We start from the raw sequence: 27,481 nt of genomic DNA on the forward strand, positions 1-27,481 counted from the left end.
GCACTCTGTTCAAATCTTCAAATATGGTCAAATCAAGTCAGGCCGGCTCTGAGATATCAGCCCTGTCCATCCCGGCCACTGTCTCCATGCTCGGCTGTGTCGTCCCCCGTCCGTCGCCGGGGCAAAGCGTCCAGCCATTCGTCGGCCATAACAGGAGAGTCAAAAAAGAATGTCCGATCTTCATGCACCACCCGTAGTCTGGCAGGGAAAAGCATGGCATACTTCAGATCCAGCTCCCGAAGTCTCCGCTTCACCCCCAGGAAGCTCTGTCTCTGTCTCTGCACCTGCTGGGTGAAGTCCGGATAAAAATTCACCGACGCATTCTGGAAGGGGACCGGGCCCGTCACCCTCGAAGCTTGCAGGATAGCGTCCCGATCTCGAAAATGAAAGAGTCGGGCGACAATCGGCCGCGGCGGGGCACCCGCCTTAGGCCGCCCGCCCGGCACCCTATGGGCCCTTTCCACCGCAAAAGCTTTCCAAGGCCCTTAGGCTTCAGATGATTGAGGACCAAATCCTCCACAAGCAGGTCCGCAGAAGCCTCATCCGAGGACTCCGGGACCCCGATGACGCGCACATTGTTGCGCCTGGCCCGGCTCTCGAAGTCCTCCAGCCGGCGGGCGGCGAGGTCACTCTCGGCCCTCAGCTTCCGAACCTCGGTCTGCAGATCCGCAACATCATCAGTGAGGCCCGTGGTCTTGTGGTCCAGGTTCTTAACGCGTTCGTTCGTCTTGCCCAGGTCCGAGCGGATCAGATTGACATCTACCAGGATGGCATCCACCTTATGCGCCAGGGCCTCGAACTGTCTCCCCATCGAGGTCTGCATCCCGTCGAGCGCGCCCATGACATCCTGTAGGGAGAGCTCCGGTGTCCCAGGCGAGTCCTCCTTCTGGGCATCCGGCGCCTGGCTCGATCCACTCGGCGATGCTTTCAGGAGGGCGTAGCGGTCCATACTGTTGACTTGGGAATACGTTCCCCGCCTGGTGGACTTAGTCTTCAGCCGATCCCCTTCTGCTTTGCCCGACATAATGGACTCCAGGCAGTCCAGTGCAGTTAAGACTGTTCCCTCTCAGAGAGAGGAATAAGGAGTGAGCAGGTCTGCCTTGTGCTGCCAGAGTAGCCCGCCGAGCGTCCTTGGGGTAATAAAGCCACCCAGAGCTCTACAGTGTCCGGGCAGACAAAGGGAACGAAATCGAAAGTGAAAGAGCGAGGACCTCCGTCCGACAGTTCACACCTCGCCAGGCCGTTGTTGATCAACTAGGAGTCGGGCATCCTGCCAACTCTAGCCCCTGGCATCCCCGGGAGTTAGGCCGCAATCTTCCGCCAGTCGTAAGTCCGGTTCCCGATGGGCGATCCGACCGCGGGTAGCATCAATCGCCTCCCTGACAACTCAGCAACACGGTGCCATGCATACCATCAGGATTAGAGACAGGATAGTCGACGGAGGGCGCGAGGGTCTCGGGAGCTCTAAGCTCACGCGGCCATCTTGGTCAAGCGCTAGGCTCCTCCCCCGGCATTGGGCTTCTTAAGGAGTGGTGAGACAATGGCTTCCTTCCAGATCTTCAGATATAGCCCAAGATAAAATAATGTTGTTAAAGACTTTAAACAGGAAATCAGCTGTAAGGTCGGCAGCAAGTCTAAGTGTGGACACCCTGCAAGGATCTGTGGGAGCTCCAGATTTGAGGTCAATTAAGAGTTACCTTATACGAGGGATTGTAGTAGGAGAGAAAGATGCCAAAGCAGGCATAGGAGATAAGGATGCCGGAGCTGACTCTGTGGCAAGGTCAGTTTCCTCGGAAGGGGAGAGCTCGTGGAAGATTTTCAAGACTTTTTTCTGCAAGTAGAGTGCTATTTCATCACAGAAATCTTGGGTGTGATTCAGGAGCGGAGCTCCTGGTGGTTCAACAACTTCTTTAATGACTTTAAAGAGCATGCTGGAGGAATTGTCAGCTGACTCGATCTTGTCAGTAAAATACTGGGATTTAGCCTGGAAGATGGCGCGCTTATAGTACAGCAGCAAGGATCTCTGCTTCACTTTTTCCCGAAGGCAGGGATCCACCAGCCACCTCTGTTCTTTCCTGCGGCAAAGCCGTATGAGAGTCATGAGTTCTGCAGAGAACCATGGGGCTGAGAGTTTGGCTCTTTTAACAGCACAGCTTCTGACCAGTGCGTTGGTAATCCAGTTACGGAAGCCCTCTGGGGTGGAAGGGTAAGCAGTGGGGCTAGAGGCCGAGGCTGAGATCAAGGCCGTCTTCCAGTCCATGGCCGTGGCCTTATTCATTTTTCTACATAGTATATTTTTAGGGGAGAACTTAAGATGGCCTTGGTGGAGGGAGGAAAAGTAACCCCAAACTCAACCAGTCAATGGTCAGCCCAGCTGAGAGGCTGAACTGCCTTAATCGTAAAACTGCTATGGTTGGCAAAGATGCCGTCCAGAGTGTGGCCGGCCCTGTGGGTAGGAGAGCGAATAAGTTGTTCAAAGCCCATAGAGGTCATAAGGTCAAGAAGATGAACAGTCAGTGTCCTGGTTGCATTCAAGATGAAAATTAAAACCCCTGGGAATAGTGTGATGTGCCATATTGGCAAAGGGTTCACGCGTCTGGCAAGAAAGGTGGCCCTAGACCCAGGAGGACGGTAAATCAAGAAGCCAGAGAAATTGCAGTTTTCGCCTAATTTGATTCCAAAAATGACTGCCTCCAGAGGCGTGCCAAAGGTACCCTCCAGAGGGGTTAGTTTGTCTGTGTTGCTTGTTGCAGTTGTTGTTTTTGTTTTCTTCTTAACATATTTTTACATATTCGTAGGATGTAAATTTTTCCTGGTCTGATAATTCAATACATTTTTATTCAAAAACAAATCCAGAAAAGGCTGACACTGTCTCGTGTAATGGCTTCTTTACTGTGCTTTTTCCAAAGGGGCAACAAAATGCAGTTCATTCACTATAAATAAAGTTTATTGCTTCGGAATCTGCGGCGGTAAAAAACACTTTAGTCCCACTATGAATATACCATGCATCCAAACCTACTAATTTAAGTTACCACAAATTATAACAGATCATAAAAACATGCCTTAGTACAGATAGCTTTGTCCAATCATTTCTCAGAAAAACAAGCATCTTCTATTGTAGATGGAAACCGCAGCAGGGATAACAACAATTTTATAATGTGGTTCTTGCTATCCCACCACTAATGACTCCAACATCCACAAACCTTTTGGCACTAAATCTTCATGACAGCTTGTCATCAGCTTTTTTGGAGCTAGAATGGAAACAACTCTCACTGTTACACAAACAGCCTTTTGAGATGCCAAGCAAAGCCAATTTTACTTGAATTCACATGCTTCAAGTTTCTTTTCACTTAAAATACCAGGTTCTATAGAATTTAAAAACAACTCAACAGTGAGGTTCAGTGCAGCATAGCAATTTTTTTTGAATGCCAAAATGAAGTCCTGAAACTGACCCATGTACCGACGCATTAACATCAAATAGAATTTAGTTGACCTTGATTGTCCGGCATGCATCCATGATTATCTAAGAACATTCAAAAATAGTGCTGACCTATGCAGTGCGAGCCATCTATCGAGGTTACGTAGCCACGAGGACATTTGCAGAAGTAGCTCCCCACTGTGTTTGAGCATTCGCCTCCTTCACAGATGCCAGGAATGATGCTGCACTCATCGATGTCTGCAATGGGAAAGAGAAAAGAGGGAGACAATCAGAATGCTTCTTAATAGTAGCCATATTGCCCTACACAGTAGTGTGCAGTGTACTCCAAAAGAAAATCCAGTTACTTGAAAAGCAGGTTAAAGTAGATAAAACCTAATTTCCAAAAATATTTTTTGTATTTAAGATCAATTTAAAAAGTTGAGCTTACAGTGATAATTTCAAAATACTGATTATTTGAATGAGAATTTCAAGATGTATATCTTTCTGCCGGTGAACTTGTCTAGTACAGCAGATTATTCATAGGAATAACCAAAAGAAAGGTGTTGGAATGGGTTGCATGCCAGAATATCTTACAAAGAAATATCATCTGACCTAAACATTATAGGGGCATATCAACAAGGGCTTTATCTCTGCTTTTTTGGCTTTAAAAGCCAAAAAAGGAGAGATAAAACTAGCGCCCTATCAACAACAGGGTGCTAACATGCAAATTTGCATGTTAGCACCCTTTTACTCTACGCTTCTCCTTGCATCTCTAATGAGATGCAAAGGGGGCGTTCCAGAGTAAAATAATGGGAGAAATGTCGCTAAGCGACATTTCTCCTATTATCAAGAATGTCGCTAACCCTGTTAGAGACAAAAAAAGCAGCGCTAACCGCGGTTAACGCTGCTTTTTTACGTCTGGTATTTTTCTGACTTAGCCATGATATCCTATGGTAGGAGGATATCATGGCTAAGTTTGCCTGTCCCTATCAACAAGGTAACGTGAGATTATCACTGGGTTTCCAGCGATAATCTCACGTTAGCCTGTTAGCGTGAGGATTTTTATCGCTATTGAGATAACCGTTGCTAATAGCACGCTATCTCAGCGATAAAAATTCACGCTAGCCGGCGATAATTATCCTAGCGCTAAGTGCGCTTAGAGATAATTATCGCCGGTTGTTGTTGATATGCCCCATTGTTTGCAAATACTATCAAAGTATATGGAGCAATATGTTCGTAGGATCTAGGACACTATCTGTAGTTATCTCAGTCGAGTTTCTGACAATGCCAGTTTGGTACCAAACTGTTAGAATGTAAGTGTTCCCAGCTGAGACCACAAAACGCCCTGACAGTTTTTGAGAAAAGGTTTCCCACCAGATGAGTGATTTCATGTTGCGCAAAAATAGGTTTCATGTGCTACCACTCATATCAGGTGCACCTGCACTTGCGGATTGCCTGTTTTGTGGACACCCTGCAGGAGTACAGTTGAAGATAAGTATGGCCGATGAGGAGTACCCTGGAATATTGACAATGCTCATAAGTTTCCATAAGCGCTTGCAGCATTTTTGCAGGTTTATGGCTTTAAGGAGAACAGGACTGGCCGCAAGAGATCATGCTAACAACAACGGGGCATGTGCAACATGGATGACTGAGCCGTTTGACGTTCAGCAATTAAAGGTATGCTACCAGAATATGAGTCCTAAATACTGTATTGCAAAAATATTCTAGCAAGAATATTGTCAACTAATGCTTTGTGTAGGCAAACATGCATTAGTAAGTGTAGATTCTTAACTTTACATCTATGTTTCTTGACAATATGTATCTTCAATATTTGAATATTTGAAGTTAAGAACAATAAATCTAACTTAGCTCTGTATATTTATTTTCACAATATTTTTGTTATCGGTATTCTAGCTATAATTTCCTGGTAGCACAATATTTTTGTGACTGAAATTCTGACATACAATCATAGTAAAATGGTCAGTCTTGGAGACAGCCATATATTTTTCCTCATCAGACATTTACTGAGAGCAACAGAGTTAAAAACACACAAAGGGGAAAGAATGAAGACGAGAAAGACAGAAATCCCATCACAAAGTGAGAAAGCAACAAGAGAGAGATGAAGGAACAGGGATGGTCTGGTTGTGAATTAAAGAGGATGAGGTGGATTCAAGACTACTCAGCCATTGCATTTGGGGTGCCAACACTTAATAGCACCGGCCACTGGCTTATGAGCAGAGTTGGCCACTGGCGTACTCATTCTTGAACAAAGTAAGCACTGCTTCTGAGGTATGGTTTGGAGCACAGTTCTTTTTCCTCTCTAATCACACAACACTTGCTGCCTTCTTGCATCTTTTCTATTGGCACACATTGATGTTATGACTGCCAAAGACCGTTTAGAGATGATGTAGTACGGATCACAACCTATCCGAAGAATGCAGTGTTTTTATACAATATCTTCAATTAGTGAATTCTCCTCAATGAAAAAGATAAGAAAGTGCTTGAAAATTAAAACTTTCATTGTTTCCAGAAGCATAACTTTGCAGAGTTCTCAAGATATATGCTCTACGCACTCCAAGGAAGATTAAATTAAATGTTCAGGAGTGCAGTCCCTCGGAAATTAAAAGAACAAAAGTACTTGCTGAAGGGGTCCAGGTTTGAGCCAGTGAGATACTAGTGAGGTCTAAGGAAGTGTTTTGCTTGCTAGGCGAGTGAAGATAATTGCAAGGAGGGTGTCACCTTCAAAATGAGGGTGAGTCAACCTGTTCATATTTTGTGATCTGATCTATGATTTCTTTTTCAGTCACAGCAGTTTTTCATTAGTGTGTTACATGTCCCAAAGTATTATTGTTGTGGGGATCTCACTGACCATATTGGTATGGGTAGGAAGCTAGAAGAATACATCAAAAATACAGAAAATAAGAGATAGAGAAGTAGGCATATGGGGGCAGAGGGTGCTGCAGTACCCTCAAAATAACCATGCTGGAGTTTTGAAAGTGAATGAACAATAAAGATGCCTTTATATTTATCTTGTCACATTTGCTGTGCGTTCAAAGACAGAGGTCAAACATCCGGTTATGTCTTCTGACAAATTGCTGCTTATTCTTTTAACATGGAGATTGGTGTTTACTTTTCTTTCTCTGACTGCAAAGTTAGAGGATTTTGCAAACGGAACCCTTTGACAAACTTTGGTGCAGGGGTGTGAAATGAAAGGATGTAAAATGTTTTTTTTACTAAAACCAACTGTTAGAAATGGGGGTCTCTAGTTGGCAGAGGTAGGTACCTTTGTCCAAATAGGGACTCTTGCTTCTAGCCAGGGTAAGGGGGATACACACTTTAGATAACCCCTGCTCACCCCCTTGGAAGCTTGGCACGAGCAGACAGGCTTATCCGAAAGACAATGTGTAAAGTATTTGCACCAACACTCACAGTAACACAGTGAAAACTCCACAATTGCACACCACACCAGTTTAGAAAAATAAAATCTCTTTATCTAAACTTAACAAGCCCAAAACGACAAAAATCCAAAATAAACAGTTAAAAATATGACTTTCAAATGTTTCAAGAATTTGTACCATAGAAAACTATGCATGCATGACTTTTACACAAAGTACCTGTAGTTGCGTCAAATATTCACAAGGCCAAACAGTCGGAAACAAATATATGTGTCAACTCCTGAGACCTGGGGGAGGAGATGCAACAGTCCCTCTGCACGCAAAGGAAGGGTTGCGTCAAATCTGGTCTGTATGGGGAGTGATGCGTCAATTCTTCGTGATGGTTCTGGTCCGCAGGTGATGCGTTGGGAAATCTTGCCTCACCGGTGCAATGTGTGGAAATCCAGGATGCGTCAATGTGGTGGCGTTCAGCTGCACTGTGTCGGTTTTCTTCAGCTGCCATCCCTCGATGTGTCCATTCTTGCAGCGCCGACAGGCGCTGCATCGGTTTTCGTAGCGGCAAGGCAATGCGTGGTAGTTCTTCTCGCGCCGTGGAGATGCATTGGAAAAACAGCTGCAAAAAGAGCAACGTGTTGATGTGTTTTGCAGTTCTTCAAGTTTCTTCTTTCGTCCTGCTCCCAAACAGCAACAACAACCTCCAGAGGTCCAAAACTGGCACAGGCACCTCATGGCAGGTCAAGACTTACAGCAGCAGAGTTCAGGGGAGCTGGGGGTGAAGTCTTTATGTCCCTGAGACTTCAGAACAGAAGGCCAGCACACACAGGCCCTTGGAGATCTCCTTCAAGCAGGGGACACAGCACACAGCAAAGTCCTTCTCCTTTCCTTGGCAGAAACAGCAACTGCAGGCCAACCCCACACAGCACACAGTAAAGGGGCAGTACTTCTCCTCAGTCTCTCCAGATCTTCTCCTTGGCAAAAGGTCCTTTGAATTCCAGGGATGATCTAAAATTCTGAGGTCTGGGTCCCAATATATATAAAGTAAACTCCTTTGTTCTCTGGGTGCAGAGAACCCCTGTACCTACTCAATACCAGTTCTGTCCTCTCTGGTGCAGCTTCCTGGCAGGAGGTGGGGACAGCATTGTGGAAGGCAGGCCAGGCCCATCTCTGGGTACAGAGAAGCCCTGTGCCTACTCAATACCAGTTCTGTCCTCTCTGGTGCAGCTTCCTGGCAGGAGGTGGGGACAGCATTGTGGAAGGCAGGCCAGGCCCATTCAGGTGAAAGGAAATCTCCTCCCCCTATTCTAAATGCAGCCCAGGTCTATTCAGCCCAGCTCTGACACATCCAGACTCTCTGGAGCCACTGCACATCCTCAGCCCCCCTCACTCCAAAGCCAGACAGTCAATACAAATCCTAGCAGAGGCACACTGGATGGCTAAGGAAGAAAATACCTACTTTCTAAAAGTGGTATTTTCAAACACAGAATGTAAAAATCACCCTTACTAAAAGATGCATTTTAACATTATGAGTTCAGGCATACTAAACTTTATTTTCCTAACTTGTTCACAGGGATAGTTATGCTTACAAGATGTTATAAGCAATCTACCCATTCTATCCTATGGAAACAGATGGCCTTGCAATAGTGAAAAATGAAATTGACAGTATTTCACTATCATGCCACACACACCAGGGCATGTCCTACCTTTCACATACACTGCACCCTGCCCACAGGGGTACCTTGGGCCTACCTTAGGGGTGGCTAACATGTAAGAAAAGAGAAGGTTAGGCCCTGGCAAGTGGGTGCACTTGACAGGTCGAGATGGCACTTTAAAACTGAGCGCAGACACAGGCCTGAGATACCTTTTCAGGGCCACTCATGTGAATGTAAATGTAGTGCATTTATATAGCACTCCGCACACCCCTGAAAGGGTCTCTCAGGCGCTGTGCAACCCTTCCTGGCCTTTCGCTGTGAAGTGCCCACTCCTGGGCACCCCCAAGGTGAAGCCAGGTATCCTATCACTTTTGGGGCCATTGCCCAGAGTTGCAGAGTGGGACCCATGATTAGAATAGGCACCGAGGCGAGGATTATCAGGTCTGGGGAAATTGAGACCAAGACCCGCCAAGGCGGGAATTGAACCCTGGTCTGGGCCAGACCTCTGCATCAGGGTCTGCCACTCTAACCATTGAGCCACATGTGGGTTGCACAATCAGTGCTCTAGGTGCACTAGTAGCAATTGATTTACAGGCCCTGGCACACGTAGTGCACATTACTAGGGGCTTACCAGTAAATCAAGTATGCCAATCAGGGAGAACCAATCAAAGAACAGTTTCCATAGGGAGCACTTGCACTTTGACAAAGATCAGCAGTGGCAAAGTGCCCAAAGCTTTTAAGCTAGCAAAAACGAAATCCAGCACAGCATCGAAAATACAGGAGGTAGAGGCAAAAAGTCAGAGGAAACCATGCCAAGGATGCCAGGTCTAACACTAACATTTGAATACTTGTAAAATAACTGTACAAATATTTCCAACTAATTCAACAGTTAAGCACTTTTTATGAGTTTGGCAGTGCTGGAGTGGGACCGCCCGGCTCCCCCACCGCCAAACCTGTATAGGAACAGCCAGCCAGATCAGTGGTTTTCTCCTAATCTGGTGGGTGGTTCTTTGGCGCTCTAAGGGCGGAGCCTATGAAATAGGCACCTCAATGGAAACGTCAAAGGCAATACCTGCACGGCATGGACTGCTGCAGTCCATGCCGTGCAGTTACTGGGAATCATATACAGAGGGGGCACATATTGTGCCCTCCTGTTTGCATCCACATGGCTTTGGGCACCAGGAGGCCCTGTAGGCCCCTTTTGCTTCTTCACCGCCACACATTTTAAGGCAGTTGCACCACCATTAAAACTGTGGCGGTGAGGAAACTTAAAATATGCTTGGCGGGGCAGCAGCAGCCACCACCAGGGATCTCCGACCATGGTGGTTGCAGTGGTCCCAGGGCAGCTCGACTACCCTGGTCATAATAGGGTGGTCTCAGGGCAGCTCGACTGCCTTAGTCATAATGCGGTAGTTACCACACCCTTACATTTCTCCTACTGAATGGGCGTGACTCATTTGCTATAGTTACTCTTTGTGTGACACTTAGATTTTTCACAATCCTAATAACTTCAGTGAGCTAACATTGATGTCAGCACCCCCACTCTGAATTTTGTTACAGCACCACTGCAGAAGTGCTAAATGCTCACTAAGACATACTTAATTATGCTTTTGTCAGCCAATTGCTTATCCAGAGCTAAAGCTCAAAAAATGCAAATGAATGCAGGAAAAAAATACCAAATGCACAAAATTAAGAGATAAAAAAAGGGGACGATAAAAATTATACAAAAATAGAAAAAGATATATTAACTAGGTACCACTGAAAAGGACATGTTTGAAATTAAGAGCAATTGTCATAACAAGTGATGAATTGGTGGTGGGCTATGGTGGGCACTGACTAAGGCTGAGGCAGGGTGCAAGATTTTTATATGTGGTCGATGTCTTTCACAAAAAGTTTTCTTGATAGGCAAAGTTCTTTTGAGCAGCAGCTGTTTGCACATACGTGTAACAAAGGTTCTGTAAATAGCCGTTTCTAGAGAATTTAGAAAATAAACATTTAACAAAGCAAGGTTTCTTCCAACCCAGTTACAAACTGGGTTCGATAGTTGTCCATCGCTGCTGAAATGGATGAACATTTATTGGGTTTCTTTTGAGCAATGCTGCCAAATAAAAGATTTTTCATTCCACCAATACAATTTTGGATCAATTGTACTCCTGTTGTGTTTCTGACATGGCACCTGAGGGCAACAACTTAGAGCTCATCGGAGCTCGTATGCACTGAGGACTCATCTGCCTCAGACCTAACAGGCTCAGATGGAATAATGTAACGTTACAAAACTGATTTAGAAATGCAGTAAAAGAAACAGAGGGGCATATTCTCAAGGACTTATCACCGAGTTATTGGCACTTTAGCGCAGCAAAAGTGGCAAAATAATTATCGCCCCATTCTCAAGCTGGCACAAACTGCCGAAATCGCCAGTTTTCCAGCGATAGGTTCCGCAAAAAACATCGCCACGGATGAGAGTGACAACTAACGCTAATGATATGCAGAGTAGGCGTTCCCGTGCAAAAACACATGAAAACACCACTTCACGATATTCTCGATGGCTAGCCAGATCTGCGATGCGATCCGAAAACAGGCAATTAGGCGCATTAGCAGCAGAGATTTAACATCTGCCTTTGACTGGTATAAAGCAGGACGACTACCTGCAGTATGAAAGGGAGCCCAGCACAGAGCCACATCTGAAGACCAACACATGTCATGGAAACACTGATCATGCAGCTCGGAGATCCAAGAGATCCACCACACCCACCGCCACCACCCCCATGCCCCCCGACCACCCCCACCCGAATACAACCATGGCAGCGCAGAACAGGACAGCGGACATTCCGAAAATGGCTTGGTCCCTCAGCCACACAATAGCAGAATGTGGGGAGAGGTGGGAACCAAGTATGTGGGAAGGAGGCAAGTCACCCATAAAGAAAAATGCACACAATGCCAAGTGTGGAGGTGATGTGCTGGACAGACCTCAGTATGCAGAGCACAGGCCTGTCCATGTGGACACATACTGCTGGTGTTTGCAGTGTTGTGGACAGTGGATGCAACCATGTTACCTCAGGCAGTGGGAAAGACCACGGTCATGTAGCTGTGTCGTCCCCCCAGTAAGCGTAAGCGGAGTGGGCTGGTCCAGCATACGCAAGTCCAGCGTAGGAGTGTAAATAAATAGGGCGGGGCTCTGGGCGTGGTTCACTTCCGGGATGGCCAACGTGTTTGCCAGAGCAGCGCCCCTCACCCTGCCATGAGGCCGCCGCCATGACTGCCGGCCTACTCAGCCGATCGCAGGCATCTGCGACACAGGCCCCCAGTGGCACAGCACCGCTGAGTTATGTATGTGCTGACTACTGCCTTCGACCTACACTGCTGTCAGCAGGGCTCACAATTTAAATCCAGTCTTTAATTCATGGTGCAGGCCAGTAGGCCACAGACATTGCTACCAGTGCTGCCAGCCCAGACCACGCATCATCGCAGGCAGCGCACCCCCTGAGCGCCTCAGGTGCCACTAACTCTGTGCACCACAACTCAACACCACGTGGCTGTGGGCCCCTGATGACCTCTGCCTCTGGCCTACACTGCGGTCAGATTGAGTCGTGATTGCAGATGACGCAGTCCAGAAGGCAAAAGACATTGCTACCAGTGAGGCCCGCCCGGACCATGCATCATCGCAGGCCGCACTCCCCCTGAGCGCCTCAGGTGCCCTTAACTCTGTGCACCACAAGTCAACGCCACTTGGCTGTGGGCCCCTGCTGACCTCTGCCTCCGGCCAACACTGCGATCAGCAGGGCTCACAATTCAGATCAAGTCATGATTGCAGATGATGCAGTCCAGTAGGCAACAGACATTGCTACCAGTACGGCCCGCCCGGACCACGCATCATCGCTGGCCGCACCCCCCCTGAGCGCCACAGGTGCCACTAACTCTTGCGGACGCAACAATGTCACCTCAGCCAGAGTGGAAGACCTGGTCGATGATGATGAAGATGAGGCAGGTGTAACACACCCCACAGCAGCTGCAGCAGGAATATCCCGAAGAGACCCAATCATTGACAATTTGTTCACATGAGCCCGCTCAGCTCTGGTGCCCCTACCTCAGTGCGCCACAAGTCATGGCCCCTTCTGATTGAATATTGGGTGACCTCTGTACTTGCTCCGGCTACCTCCATGATGCTTCGCAGTTGTTTGTGTTATGCTGGTGTTTTCTGTTTCCGCTTTAATGGTGATCACTGTTCAAGTTGTTGCTAGCATCAACCACTCCCTGAGGGCTGGCTCACACTCACTCCACACCCATCCAGCACAGGCGTCACTGGATATGTGATCCTGGTAATAAAAAGGGGCAGGGCGCACATGCCCGTGGCCAGTTCCACTATCTATCCAAGTGTGTCCGTGTGGTCATTATGTATGAATGATGGCCCTGGGCCCTTCCACATTACATTGTGCTGTCAACAGCGGATGCAACCATGTCACCTCAGGCAGTGGGTAAGAGCTTGGACATGTAGCCAACTAGTCCCTCCTGTAAGCGACAATGTTGCAATGTAGCATGCCCCCGGAGGGCGGGCTCGCATGAATGGAGTAATGAAGGAGCGCAAGACCGCTCGGAATCCATGATCATACATGCCAAGTGTTGTGTGTATCTGTTTAGCCGCAGCATGAGCCAAATGCCTAGCCACATTAGCAGCGCCAGTTCAGCCAGGCATGTACTCTACATCTATGTCTGCCCTATCCTTACCATAGGCCTACACTCACGTGGCTCACCACCTTCAACGGCCAACATCACAGTGTCGTTGTCAAGCTTGTGGACATGTGCAGACAGGCATGACATTACTGTGCCGTAGGAGTGCAAGTGATGCAACAGCGCAGCGCACATGAGTAAATGGGTTCGGGGGAGGGAGGAGCAGCTGTGAGGCAACGTAACACACAGTGATGCCGCTCATATGCCACATGCAAGACATGTCAAAAATGAATCCCAAAGTCGCACTCATCCCACCCCACCCCCAACAAGCCACTTCACATTTCATGAATGCAAGCAGATTACAAACTTACTCTAGGGATGAAAGCTCCTTTGTCTGAACTATCAGGCGGAAGCACATCTGCACCTCCAACGTCAGGATTGCATGTGCCCGGCAACCCCTGACAGATACTATAGCAGCTGATGCCGACTCCCACACTACGCACAGCCCGACGAGAGACCAATGTATACACACCCCACACATAGGAGTCCTTGCTCGAAGTTATCTTGCATTGAATGGCCTTCACAAACACTCCCACAACATCCCAGGCGTACAACTGGTGCACACTAAAACAACTCATTGATCCGAGATGTGGCATTTCCTTCACAGAACTGGCGCAGATCAGAATAGTGCTGCTTCAACAAAAGCCACTAATGCAATGGCCGAACATCCCAGATACATGCACAACCCCTGTCACATGGAGCTGTACCGTGCACGAATGCTGCATTTACTGGGGGCACTGCCATTGGCAGTGCTGCGGAACAGTTACCGGCTAAGCTTCCGCCTTGCCAATGTCACCTGCTTTCAGCCTGTGTTGCATTGTCGATCGTGCATTTTCGAGTGGTCCACGGATGTCTGCCTATCCAATAGGACGGTAGATGAACTGGATTTTGACATGTGTGTGCGCCCCCTGTTGGCCCACGACCAGGAGTGTCACCTTGATACCCGTTTATGGAATGCCTTGATACTTGGCATGCATACTGGCAGCTGGACCTGGGAGATTGTACAAATCCGTGTGTGCAGTGACCACATTGAACCGCTCCCCTATTGGGCTGTAGTGCAAATTGGTGGAAGGGGGTGGACGCAGTACATCTGTCTGGACCTGCTAATGGATTGCCTCGCCGTCCTGTCTGATGGAGTCGACAACGACCTCATGTTGGAAATGTTAGCCTACAAAGCTGCAATCGCTTTCATGGATGAGTAACTATGTACCTGCAGCCAAAACAGATTGGAACACATTGCACATGTCTCGATACCTTGTTGCATCTTGGAGATCTGGTCAAATATCCCACGACAACAGTGGACATGGCTGCATTCGCCTGGACTTCGAATACATGGGCGGACAACAACGCGGCTTAACACACACCTGTGAAAGGTGAGGCACTCCCCCGGAGTGGACAGCGGCGCTTGGCAACGTTCCTCATTCTGACATTCTGCTGCATTGGTCTGCATGTTGTGGCACTTATCTTGCCCGTACTGACACGTATATGCTAATAAAGTCTACGAACCTTCACTTGTATTCAACTGCGATGAGTGTTGATTTGAATTATAATGTATGTCTCAATGCTTATCTGGGTCATGGCCATACATGCACATTGATAGCATTACCCAGGAATTACCTTTTTCTGAAATCACTGTCCCTACATTCATCCATACTTTCATTCTTGATTGATCATGGCCATGACACATCTGTGTGAATTGGAATGTTTTATTCACATTCAGTGGAGTGTTGAAGCTGGACCAGTACAGGGCCATGCAAAGCCCACTTTACATTGTTGGCCCATGGAGGGCCAGCCAGAGTCCTTTCGGGATTGACAAGTTCATAGGGAGTGGAAGACTACAGTCCGCAGTGTGATTGCTGTGTCATTGGTAACCAAACCAAATATGGCAGTTCATGTCAAGGTCTAGGGTGAGTGTCGCTCAGTGTATAGGGGGACAGTGGGAGGAGTTATTACAGGGCATGATGTAGAGGGCAGAACCAAGCTGAACCCGGCCATATGGCGGAGGTGAATGCTACCACTTCATTCTAGCCACAAAGCCAGATTCATCATCATCTTCGTCCTCTGATGTGTCAGGTGCCTCACATGCGAGTGGTGGTGGTGTTTTGTTTGCATCACTGTGTGGCAGTGACACATAAGGGGACGGAGGTGGAAAATCTGCTGCACTGTGTGGCACTGACACTTCAGGGGGAGGAGATGCAGATGTAGTAGTAGCACCAGCATCCATCTGCACCAGGCCTTGTGGTGGCAGTGCCATGACAAGGATCTGCAGGGCATGGAAGATCCCAGCTACATCTCGCTGGTGTGCAGCTGTGGCAAACATTATTTGCGCCTGCATACGCTCCAAGCTCTCCATCATACTCCTTATGTGTCCCAACTCACAAATGATATCGCTGAGGCCACTCTGACTAGGCAGTTGTTCTTGGCTCAGAGTCATGGCTCTAGTGATGTCAGCCATGGCTTGTTGTAGAGCAAGGAGCAGACAGTGGGTGTCCGTTAGGGACTATGAGTGGCCCCTGATGGAACTTAGACACCCACATATGGCATCTAGTTTGGCTGCCATGAGGTTCAAACCCCACCCGCAGCTGGTCAGACATCTCCTCCTGGCACCCTAACACACTGCGTTGGAAGGCCATGTGTTGGTCGTGGGGGTCCTGGGAGACAGCTGTGGTGGTGGGTGCTTCCTGCTGTGTGGTCTGTGCAGGGGGTGGGGTCTCATGGATGAGGCTGAGCTCCCCTGCTCCTGGAGTTGGGGTTCCGGAGCTGTCCCTGAGCTGTTGGAGTGCGTCAGTGTGGATGTTGGGGAGGTCATCTTCATCATCAATGCTGAGTTGTTGGGTCTGCTCTGCAGGAGGTGTTGATTCTCCCTCTGCAATGTGAAGGGGAAATGCAGATTGACATTGTGTTCACATGTATGTTCATGCATTGTACAAGTTTACTGTAAGACTGCATGGCAATGTATATTGTGACTGTTTATGAGGAGACACCTATTTGAATCAGGACACTTGGCATTTCTACGCCATCAGGGATGTGAGGTTGTACTTGTACATTGTCATCTCACAGTTTCCTGCTATGCCAAATGCGAATGGCCATTTTCTACACACCAGCGGCAGCAGTTGTGTTGTCTGTTCTGTCGTGAAAGTGTTGCAGTTTGTACCACATTGTAGTCAATGTTGGGGTGCTCTGCATCTTATGTGTGTGTGCTGCATTGTGGGTGAGTTGCCCCTTCGGCTCTGATTTGGCTGGCCCTTATCCCTTTCAGGCCGTGTGCATTGCACTTCTGTGTTTATACAGTGCTGAGATGTTGCAGACTTGCGTAACTTGGGCTCTTGGTTGGAGTTGTGACTCTTGGACATGGTTTGTCCGCAGATGTGCTATACTTACTTGTGCATGTGTGCCATTGTGCCCATCTCCCCCCGTCTCCCCAGGCCTTGGTCGTTACTCACCCTGTTGCTGTTGGCTCAGGTCATGTTGTGCAGTGTCCGGTCCCCCACCTCCTGCCACCGTCTCCCCAATGATGGTCCCAGGCTGGTTCTCCGTGGGGCTTGTGGGGTTCTGGTTGTCCTCTGTACTTGCTCCGGCTACCTCCATGGTGCTTCGCAGTTGTTTGGGTCTTGTTTGTGTTTTTGGTTGCCACTTTTATAGTGATTTTGGCCGCCAGACTTGTGGGACTTGCAGGCTGGCGCTGCTTCTCGCTGGATTTTTTATGGCAGTTGTGCCCATCGCAAGTTTTTTTGCATTGGGGTTTAGCTTTTTATCGCCGTCCAGGGACTTTTATCGCAGACATTTGACACGTTGTTGGGATACTATTGCATGTTACCGCCGTGTTGTGAATAAAACGTTGACACAGAGTTATTTTCCCGCGATAGGCGGCAATATGAGAGATTGTGTTAACCGATTTTGGCGATGATTAGCGCACGTTCTTGAGAATATCCCCCTGAGTCTTTGACAAGGTTTAAAAATGTACCACAGGAACGCCCACTTTACTTAACTTCACAGCGAGCACAGATACTACAGAGGCATGCAGCCGCAGTGAAATTAAATTATGCATCAGATCACACACTCGTGAATGCGGTTGTTTGAAAAATGGGAGTAAAATCATGAGTGTGCTGTTGAATACGCTTCTTTGATGACAAAGTTTTTCAATTTCTTTATGATCTGTTTGAAGATTTTTATTCGTAAATTTCAGACCCACCCACCGTGGTAAAACATGAGCCTTGTAATGTGATATTTGCCTTTAGAAACATTAAGACTACTTCCAAGTAAAGTCGCTATTTTCTTTGTGTGTGGTGCCAAAATAAAACTTCATGAAATAATATCCATTCTCTGGGATCGACTCTTAACCACAGAGTAGGCTTGAACATTAGAGCCTACAACCACTAACCAAGTAATCCCCTGGTAACCCAGACATCCTTGCTTGAGCCATTAATCGAAGAAATAAAGGCAGTGGCCGGTGATTTGCAATCACATTTAATACAATGAATGCTATTATCGGTGTCCAGCGCGAGCCTTATTAATGCATTTTGTGAAAAAGCAGCTCGAGATGTTGAAACAACCAAAGATAAATTGATACCGGCCACCCAGAAAGCGAAAAACACACACAGGAAACCTGCATTGATTATCTCTGTGTATATTAATGTGGCTCAGCAGCAACCAAATGGGCGGCTGTATTTTCGTTCCAAAAGGCCCAAATTCTTGTAATGGGAGGTCCAGCAGGTACTACTGAATTAAGAAAAGAAAGAAAACGGCGGGCTGATGGTTATTCCAGCTCCGTGGTGAACAGGGCAGGAGTCTAGATCTAAACATAATATTCAACACGTTCAGCTACAATCGAGTTCCAAAATCAGTTAACCTTTGGAAGGTAACTTATGTTGTCCTGCCAGCAAGAACTGAACCTGTTTTCATTTAGTCAAGAAAATATAGACAGCTGGTATTTATTTGAATAACGATTGTGGTTAACCAGGGTTTTCGTGTATGGTTACAATGGCCAGACACCGGAGAAATAACACGATTACCCACCAGAAGCTTTATTTTGAAAAGAAATAGAGCGTCTGTGAGCTTTAGATAAGTTGGAGCCTACATGTTTTGGACTCTGGTGCTTCCTTGTGCTTTGCGTCCAGGGGATGTCACCTTCTTTCCTCCCTTCTCACCGGAGTTATGCATAAATGTAAGGAACCTTCATGTAGTCTTCTCAGTTCGTCTTTCCAGAGAATATTTCCATATCCAACAATAGCCAGCAGAGATCGTGTGTTCTTTTCTTTTACATTTTTATTTTCATCTTGTCTCTTTTTGATACATGATATTCTTAATTTTGTCTGAAATATCCCTACATATTCTGCCTTCTCTGGATCTGTGAACACCTCTCTGTCCCTGTCCTCATTCTAATCTCTATGCAGAAAGTCAATGCCTATCTGAGTCCCTATTTTAGGGCCAGCCACACCTATAGATGTGTCACTTTCTGGGCCTTAAAATCAGATTTGCAGTTTGTCTTCCTTTTTTCGGGTGACTGACCCACTCCTCTCGCTTTAGTTCCTTTCTGTGTGTCTTAGATTCTTCCCTCACCTTCACGTATGCATTAGTTCTTGGATTCCAACACAACATGGCATACATCTGTCACATAACACATATATCCATGATGCGATTTGTACCTGTTGTAGGGACGACCGAGCCTTTCATCCTCCGTCCTGCTGGAAGGTCTCCATACTAGAGTTTCACTTCGGCTGACCCTCCTGTGGGGATCCATGCTTTCCTACACGTTTAATGTGTGCTTTCTCTGGCAATCACAAGGGTAACCTTCTCCAGTATTAGCCTGCAGCAACTTCTAGTAACAACCGGCTTGAGGCCGTTCCCAGGGTTAGCTCTGCATGTCATTCTTAGCATCAACTCCGGGGTCATAACTCCGAAGGACCGTTCAGTGAAAGAGAGAGAATGGGTTGACTTGTGGTCCAGTGTGGCTGAGATTAGTGAGGACCTATATTTATCTGTGGCTATGACACAGAACTAAGTAGTGGACCATACGGGCATGTGATGTACGGAAAGATCTACAGTAAGGCAGGAAGTAACCACCTACGCCTCCAAGATGTTAAAAGGGACTTTTCAGTGTTGTTTTGAATTCTTGCAGGGAGTGGCCTGAATGTCCAGTGGCTGGGAGTCCCAAAGCCTAGGCCATAGAAGTGGGAAACACTGGAACTTGCAGGAAGCACAGGGTGGATTCGATGCAAACAGAAAGTTGAGATTGGTGGACATAGGTTTCAAGTAGGTCTGTATATGGACAATATGTAACTGAGATTCCTGGAGCCAGTCAGTTTACTGCTTTGAAACAAGTGCCAGGAACTTGTATAATGTCTGATTCTTGGCATAGAGATAGTTCGCTTAGAAGCTGTCTCTGAGTTAGGGTATGCTTGGGTAAATTATACAGAATTCGAGCAGCAAGTTTTATGACTTCGTCTAGTGTAACGAAGTAGTGGGGGTGGTCAACTAGAAGACCTCTGTGAGAGTCCCATCTGCAGGATACTGACCAATTGATTAGTGCTTTCGCTGTTGTAAATGGCAGGTAAGCTCACCCCTTCTGGACATTCAGCAATTAGTAATGTGCAGTCGCTGTGATAGTAATGAAGTGTTCCATTTTCATGGATGGCCAGAATAGAACCCCAAGATTTCCATATGAAGAAGAACATTTCACAGTCTCTGGAGAACTGCTTAGAGTCAGTAAGAGAGACAGACGCTGCTGAAGAGAGGAAGAATAGAACATTCCTGTGTGACTGCAGAGCCCGTCTGACCTCAGTGAGTCACTTTGTGATGCCTGGTTGGAGGTGGGTGTTAAACTTGGAAAGGAGAAGAAGGTTCAGGCGTCACTGGCAGGTGGGTGATAGAAGAACCTGAATGAGAAGATAATATTGCTGTAGGAAGGAGTGTAGAGTGAGCTAAGCAGAAGGCAGCACCACGAGAGATACACACTAGTAGAGGCATGGCTGTTGATATCTTTGAGCCGCAGGTGACAGGTCGGACAGAGCTGTGGCAGTCTAGCAAGGCCTAGTCAAATTCATTTCATTGCAAAGGGGCATTTAGCAAAAAAAATGTAAACACAAATTACAGTAATAGCCATACACAAATTACTCTGGGATCTGATTCTGTAAGGAAAAATAGTGATCAGTGAAAATTAATGATGATATCGTAATACACAGAATCAGGAGGCTACAGATTAATTGCTGGTGTGGCAGATTGGGCACAGTACTAAGTTCAGGTTTAGGTTCAGGGGTAAGGAAAGGAGTTCACCAGGCCAAATTCACTGAATTCCACAAACGCACAACTTTGTGGAAATGCAAACGTTTGCAAGGTATGAAAGAGAAGGGACCGCCACCATATATCACGTGCTATAGAGGAAGCGGTTTTACTACAGGGAACATTTTCGGTGGGGTGAAGCAAAACGAGAACAAAGGTTTAGATGCAGATGCAGAAATCAGCCAAACGTACTCTTATAGAGTGCCCGACCTGACCCAAAATACTTACTCACCATCAGTGCCAACAAGGCAATGTGAAGGCAGTCATCTCTTAGACATTTATTTGTTGCAGACAGGCTGGCACAAAATTGCACATTGGCATAGCCTTGTCTATTTCTAGCTCTAGCAAGAAGCGACACACACTTTTTATAATTATTGCTCCTTGACGAAATAATTGTTTTGCGAGCTGCAAGTTCACATCTTTGAAAACAAGTATATTGAGAACAGAATTCATATTGAATAATTTTGAATGTTATAATTGCCTGGGGTGAAGCCATTCTCAAGAAACACCTTTAGTGTTCATTTTACCTATTTCCCTTTGAAACTTTAGAGCACTTTAAAAAGTACGTTTGCTTTTTCAAACGTCTAAAATTGAGGCTACTAACGCGCCTGTTTACAGCAAGGAGAAAGGGGATTTGGCAGAATGAAACCGAATGAACTATTTATTTAGTCTATCTAAGTAAGAGTTGAGAAGGAGGTCACAGTCGCTGTGCCAAGCACAAGGTGAGTAGACAGCTGGAACTGCACTGTCCGCACTTGCACTGTGGCAAAGGCCATTAGCCCAGCATGGAACTCTTTGTTTCGCGATAGGATCAGAAGTTTTCGAAAAACTCTTGAGTTACTCAATTATTTCGAAGTAATTGTGTTGAACAATTTGGGCAGCACATGTTGTTCAACCAAGTTGTGAATATTTTATTTTGGCACCGTTTACACAACGCCTCTCGGGCTAACTGGCACTGGAGTGAAGTTCCCGTTCGTGTGTGTGCATGATATAAAGCTGTCTGCCTATAGCCCAGCAAGATGAATTAACCAGAGGGAGCTAATACAAATCCGAAGGGCAGACCAGCATCATCACGGCGGTGAGGGCCCTCGCGTTCACTACAGAACGAATCCAAACTAAGACACAATGGGTAAGCGGAAGTCCAAGCCAATAATGCATGAAGCACTGGCCAAGCTCTGTAGCCAAAGTCAGCTATCTAGATTCACTTTGCATGATTTGAAAACACCCAGTGCCCACCACGCCTTCTAAGTAAGTATGTACACTTCATCCCAGTCCAACATTGTAAAAAAGTTGATAACACGCAGTGCCCACCACGCCTTCTAAGCAAGTATGTACACTTCATCCCAGTCCAACATTGTAAAAAAGTTGATAACACGCAGTACCCACCACATCTGCAAGCAAGTTTGTACACTTCATCCCAATCCAACATTGTAAGAGAGTGATCAACACGAGTCGACTAAAGGGGTCATGTCCCAATTACATACCGGAAATCTTAATTTCCCTGATTTGTTGTCCTCTTTGCGCAGTCCTGAAGATTGAGGTGTTCTCACCTCCAACAGAGGTTATCACGCGTGAGGCCCAGCTAACCCTATTGGTTAGATGTCTCACTCCTCCCTATTGGCTGTCTCCAATGCCACTCCCACACAGTCCTTCCTCCTGTATTATCAAGTACAAACAGGGTTGGAGGCACAAACTATAAGGACTGGGATGAGGAGGACAATAAATTGTGGTAAGGAAGAATACCGGGAAGTAACTGAGTAATTACCTCCTCATCTGATGTCCTCGCCATCCCAGTCCTGATGATTGAGGATATACCAAGTAAAAAGTGCAACGACAACCATGATGCATTAGAAGTTTATTCGTACAACAGTTATATTTTTGAGTCAATGAATGATGCATAATATCACCATTAAAAAATTACTGATTTTAACCATATCAAACCAAAAGAATCATCTGAATCTGACAAATATAGCCGGTAAATCAAGCGGTCAGATTTGATGTATAGAAGCACCTCCAGCTTCAGGCCATGAAGCTGCCACCATTTTAGCAGACCTACCTTGAACATGTGTAGAGACAATTTCCCACACTGACATGTAATCCTGACTAATTACTTGATGAAGCTATCTGCTCAAAGTCTGATTGGACAACTTGTGACCCTTAGTGGATGACCCATGAGAAATAAACAAAGACTTGGTCACTCTAAAATCTTTTGTGTGGTCGAGGTAGATAGACAAAGCTCCTGTAACATCAACTGACAAGGAGACTTGATCTTCCTCTGTGAACACAGGCAAAGCCACTTCCGAAGACATATGGATTGAAGAAGGAACTTTTGGAATGACCTGGTCAGCTCTACCCCACGCAGCTCCACCAGAAAATGCTGCCCCGTGAACCTCATGCTCTCAGTTTCATGCCATAGGTTCAAGGTCTTCCTCCACCCACAGCGTTCCTGCCTGCGCCTCATCCCTGGTGGTCCTGTGGGAGAGCACTCTGCTCTTCTACTGTTCCGCCTCTCTTGGCTTTCTCTGTGCCCTCGTTTTCTCTTTTTGCTCTCTTTTTGCTTTTTGCTCTCTCTTTTCTTTTTGTTCTCTCTTTGCTTTTTGCTCTCTCTTTGATATATGTTCTCTCTTTGCTTTCTTCTCTCTCCTTTGCTCTCTCTCTGTTTTTGTCCCCTTCTCCCCTTTTTTCATGCTCTCCCGTCCCTGCTGCACCCGCGGCCCCCTCCTCTCCAGCAGGTCCCCTCACTCCTGCCCTCCCCTGAACCCTACTTAATGGTGGCCATTTTGCTGCCGCGCCGCTGACGCCCTAGAGGGGTAGCAAACGGCTAGCCCATCTGCCTGACCCGACTGCGACCAGCGCCAGGGACCCTGGTCCTGCACCCCACCTTCGCTACGACTCCAACACGCTCCACGCTCTCAACCCAGCACGCAGCGACAACTGTCAGCTTTCGACACCGAGCAACACCCAAGGCCCAATCTCCTGCTGACACTGCCGCTGCACCTTAACCCACCTCCAGACCCCAGCCGCAGCACCCAGCCTACAGGACGTCATCGCACAGAAACCACTGAACTGCATCCTCCTCATCGTGCGCTCCCTTCACAAGCGCGCCATAGAAATCTGGGACCTCCTCAACACCCACACGTCCAACGTCGCCTTCCTCACAGAAACCTGGACCAACACCAACTCCGCACACAACACCGTAATCGCCATTCCCGACGGATGCAAGATCCTGAGAAAAGACCACCCAATGCACCCAGGAGGAGGCCTCGCCATCATCCACAAAAGCTCCTCCCGCATGACAACCACTGACCCGGACTACGCAACGGCCCCATAGAACATCTCCACTTCCAGATCCAGACCAACCCCAAAACAACTCTCTGCGGAACCCTCATCTACAGTCCCTCTGGGCCCTGCGCCGCTTTCATCAACACCATTGCCGACCTCATTGCACCCCATGCCCTCACCTCCACAGACTACATACTACTCGGCGACCTAAACTTCCACCTGGACAACCAAGACAAACTCCAACACCACCGCCCTCCTAGAGAACGTTGCCAACATAGGACTGAAGCAACTTGTCACTGCCCCACACACACAGCGGAACACACACTCAACCCCGTCTTCACAGGAGGAAACTGCGTCTCCTATAGCCACACCATGGAACTTCTTTGGACGAACCACCACTGCATCCATTTCTCCTTCAGAAAACTCACCATACTCAAGCACGCTCACCACCTCCCCTGCAGAAGCTGGAACAAAGTCACCAAGGACAAGCTCACCTTCACCCTCGCCAACACCCCACCTCCAACAAAGACAGATGCTAACACCACAGCACGCAACTTCCCCTCTGGATCACCAACTGCGCAGACACACTTGTTCCCCTCAAGAAAGCTACAGGATGACCCAACAAGAAAGCAAGCTGGTTCACCACTGCACTCCAAAAACACAAGTGATCCTACCGACGACTCGAAAAGACATGGAGGAACAGCAAAACCCCAGAAACATGCACCACCTTCAGGACAGCCACCACAGCACACTACCAACTTATCAAATTCACAAAGACGAACTTCCTCCAAGACAAAATCCTCTCCCCAGCGCCCATACCTCCAAAGAACTCTTCTCCATCATCCAGGAATTCGCTAAATCCGGCAGCGAAACAACAGACGTCCCTCCCGCCCTAGACTTCTGCAATAGACTAAGCACCTTTTTTCACCTGATTTGATATTGATTGATTTGATTTTAAAATTTGTATAGCGCACAAATGCCTGAGGGCGTCTAGGCGCTGTGCGGAAGGTTTGCCGGAAATAACAGAGACGAGTAACTTAGTTGGAAAACAGCCAGGTGTTTAGTCATTTTCTAAAGGATTGTAACGTAGGGCTGTTCTTGATGTCTAACGGGAGTGAGTTCCATAGTTTTACTGTGCCCAGAACAAAGCTTCTACCTCCCCAACGTGCTTTATTGAATTTGGGGGTTTGGAGGAGTTTGCTCTGTGATGAACTTAAGTTTCTAGCAGGCTGGTACCAGGCGAAGTGTTGTTTCAGGAGCAAGGGACCGTTCTCATGCAGAGCTGTGTAAGCTTAGCATAGGGATTTGAAATCTATCCTCTTTTTCTCTGGAAGCCAGTGAAGTTTTCTTAAGCCTTAGGAAATAGACTGGAATTTGGGAATTACCAACAGCAATCTCAAGATTAAGACGCTCTACGACAACTTCGACAACCAGGACCTCTGTATCGCTCCTGCACCCGCCCCCAGCGACACCACCCAACAGACCCTACTCACTTGAACCCCGCTCATGGCACAAGACACCTTAAAGACCATGACGAGCATCCACTCCGGAGCACCCCCAAACCCCTGCCCACCCCACTTTTTCCACAGAGCCGCAGCGGCCATCGCACCCGAACTACGCTGGACGATCAACTTCTCCCTCGAGACCGCCACATTTCCTGACAACTGCAAACACGCTGAAGTCAACCCCTTCCTGAAGAAACCCTCCGCAGACCTGACGGACCTTAAGAATATCAGGCCTAGCTCACTGCTCCCATTCGCAGCTAAGGTAATCAAAAAGGCCGTCAACACCCAGCCAGCAAGTTTCATTGAAACTCCTTCGCAAGCCCCAGACCGTACCGAACGCTGCAGCCAGATTGATCCTAGACATTCCCCATCACAAACACATCACCCAACAGCTCTGCGAACCGCACTGGCTCCCCATCGAAAGAAGAATAACCTTCAAGCTCATCACGCATTTATTCAAGGCCCTCCACAATATCAGACCAGCATACCTAAACAACCACCTCTCCTTCCACGCACCCAAGAGAAACCTCTGATCAGCCGATCTCTCTCTGGCCACCATGCCACACATCTACAGGACCAGAACGCATGGAAAGTCCTTCTCCTACCTTGCTACCAAGAACTGGAATGACCTTCCCCTCCACCTCCAGCAAAGCCTTACACTGCTCCAAATCAGGAGGGATTTCAAGACCTGGCTCTTCAGATGACCCTAGCACCCAACGGAGCAGCCCCCCCTGTGCCTTGGGACCCTCATGGGTGAGTAGCTGTGCTATACAAGTGCCCTGATTGATTGATTGATTGATTGATTGAACTTAGGGTCCAACCTTAAGACCACTCTGCCTGGGAAGAAGCGATAGTGAGGAAAAAATGACATAAATTCTCCTATTCTCTTTGCAGACATAATAGCAATCAATAATCCAGATTTTTCAGAGAGCACAATAGAAAATCTGCTAAATCAAGAGGTTCAACGTGTACCAGTTGTAAACCTCTGAGCACAATTGAAAGATCCCATGAAGGAACTGGATTTAAAGAAATCTTTTTGATTGAAAACTTCTCAAAAGTATTGAAAAAAGTGGAGATTAGGTATAAAAGTCTGTCTGGACACTAATGGGGATTTTGACAGCAGAATGGAGAAGCGTGGCGTTAAACAAACATAAGCAATGTTTGCTTAATGCTTCTCCATTCTGAAAACGCAGGGATGAGCCGCATTCACAAGAATGTGGCACACCCCTTTAGTTTCCTCTTGTGACGGCGCTGAGTTCAGCTGCCTAGGGCCAACGCAGGCACCCTTGCCCTATCGCGCAGGTGCAGGAAGGTCCCCCTTCCTGAACATAAGCAATCTTTAAAGGCCGTTTTGTAACTTATATGTGTGCTGCTTAATACAGCACACATAGAAGTTGCAAAACAGCATTTTTTTAAAATTATTGTTTATGTGCAGGAAAAGGGATCTTCCTGCACATAAACAATCATAGGCAATTTGCTTTTTCTATGTGTGCTGTGCAAGGCAGCACACATTCAAACAGCAAAAACGAGGAGAAATAAAGCATTTCACCTGTTTAAGACCAGGTTTTCCCTGGTCTTAATTTTGGCGCTGCCCTTGTGAATAGGGGGCATGGTCAAAATCAATGGAGGCTGCGGTGGAACGCCCACTGCAATACCCATTGCCCTCCTCTTTCACGCTAAACACAGCGTGAAAGGGTGCCTTATTTACAAGGCAGCATTATGCCACGTTAGGTGGCTTAACGCTGCCTTGTAAATAAGGTGAGGCCCCTATCGCCAACACAACATCACTGAAAGTGACATTGTGGTGGCGATAGGGGCTTGTAAATATGCCCCCAAGTGCCCTAGTTGCAGCCCATCGAGAAAGCATTGTAGATGGAGCCAAACCATGTTAAAATACAGCCCTGATAAATTCAAGAATCAGAAAAGGATCCACTGTTAAAGGATGAACATTTTTAGAAGAGCACCATCTAAGAAAAGAACCCCAATTCTTTTTGTAGGACTTAAGGGTAGACGGTTTGAGTGATGCTTGGATGTCTAAGGCCACCTGAGTTGATAATCTTAACTGTTCAAAACCTACCCTTTCACATCCCAGGCCGTCAGTTTCAGGTGTTGTAAGTGAATTAACAGCAGAATAGGATACTGGAGAGGGGAGGGATGGAGGGAGGGAGAGCTGGAAACACTCCTCTTAGAACAGGTTCATATGGCTAAAAAGGAATTTAGCACTTTACA

General features: G+C 47.1%; 1 protein-coding gene across 1 annotated transcript in view; it reads right to left on the reverse strand.

Moving 5' to 3' along the window:
* The window catches only part of FBN2 (fibrillin 2), a 969,744-nt gene that overhangs the window by 519,595 nt on the left and 422,668 nt on the right, over nucleotides 1-27,481 (reverse strand). The window contains exon 8 of the mRNA XM_085632710.1: nucleotides 3,551-3,676. Coding sequence (XP_085488836.1) covers nucleotides 3,551-3,676 — 126 coding nt within the window. The remainder of the gene's footprint in view (nucleotides 1-3,550; nucleotides 3,677-27,481) is intronic.

Source organism: Triturus cristatus, chromosome 2_1 (assembly GCF_964204655.1).
Source record: "Triturus cristatus chromosome 2_1, aTriCri1.1, whole genome shotgun sequence".
In the NCBI taxonomy this organism is placed as follows: domain Eukaryota; kingdom Metazoa; phylum Chordata; class Amphibia; order Caudata; family Salamandridae; genus Triturus; species Triturus cristatus.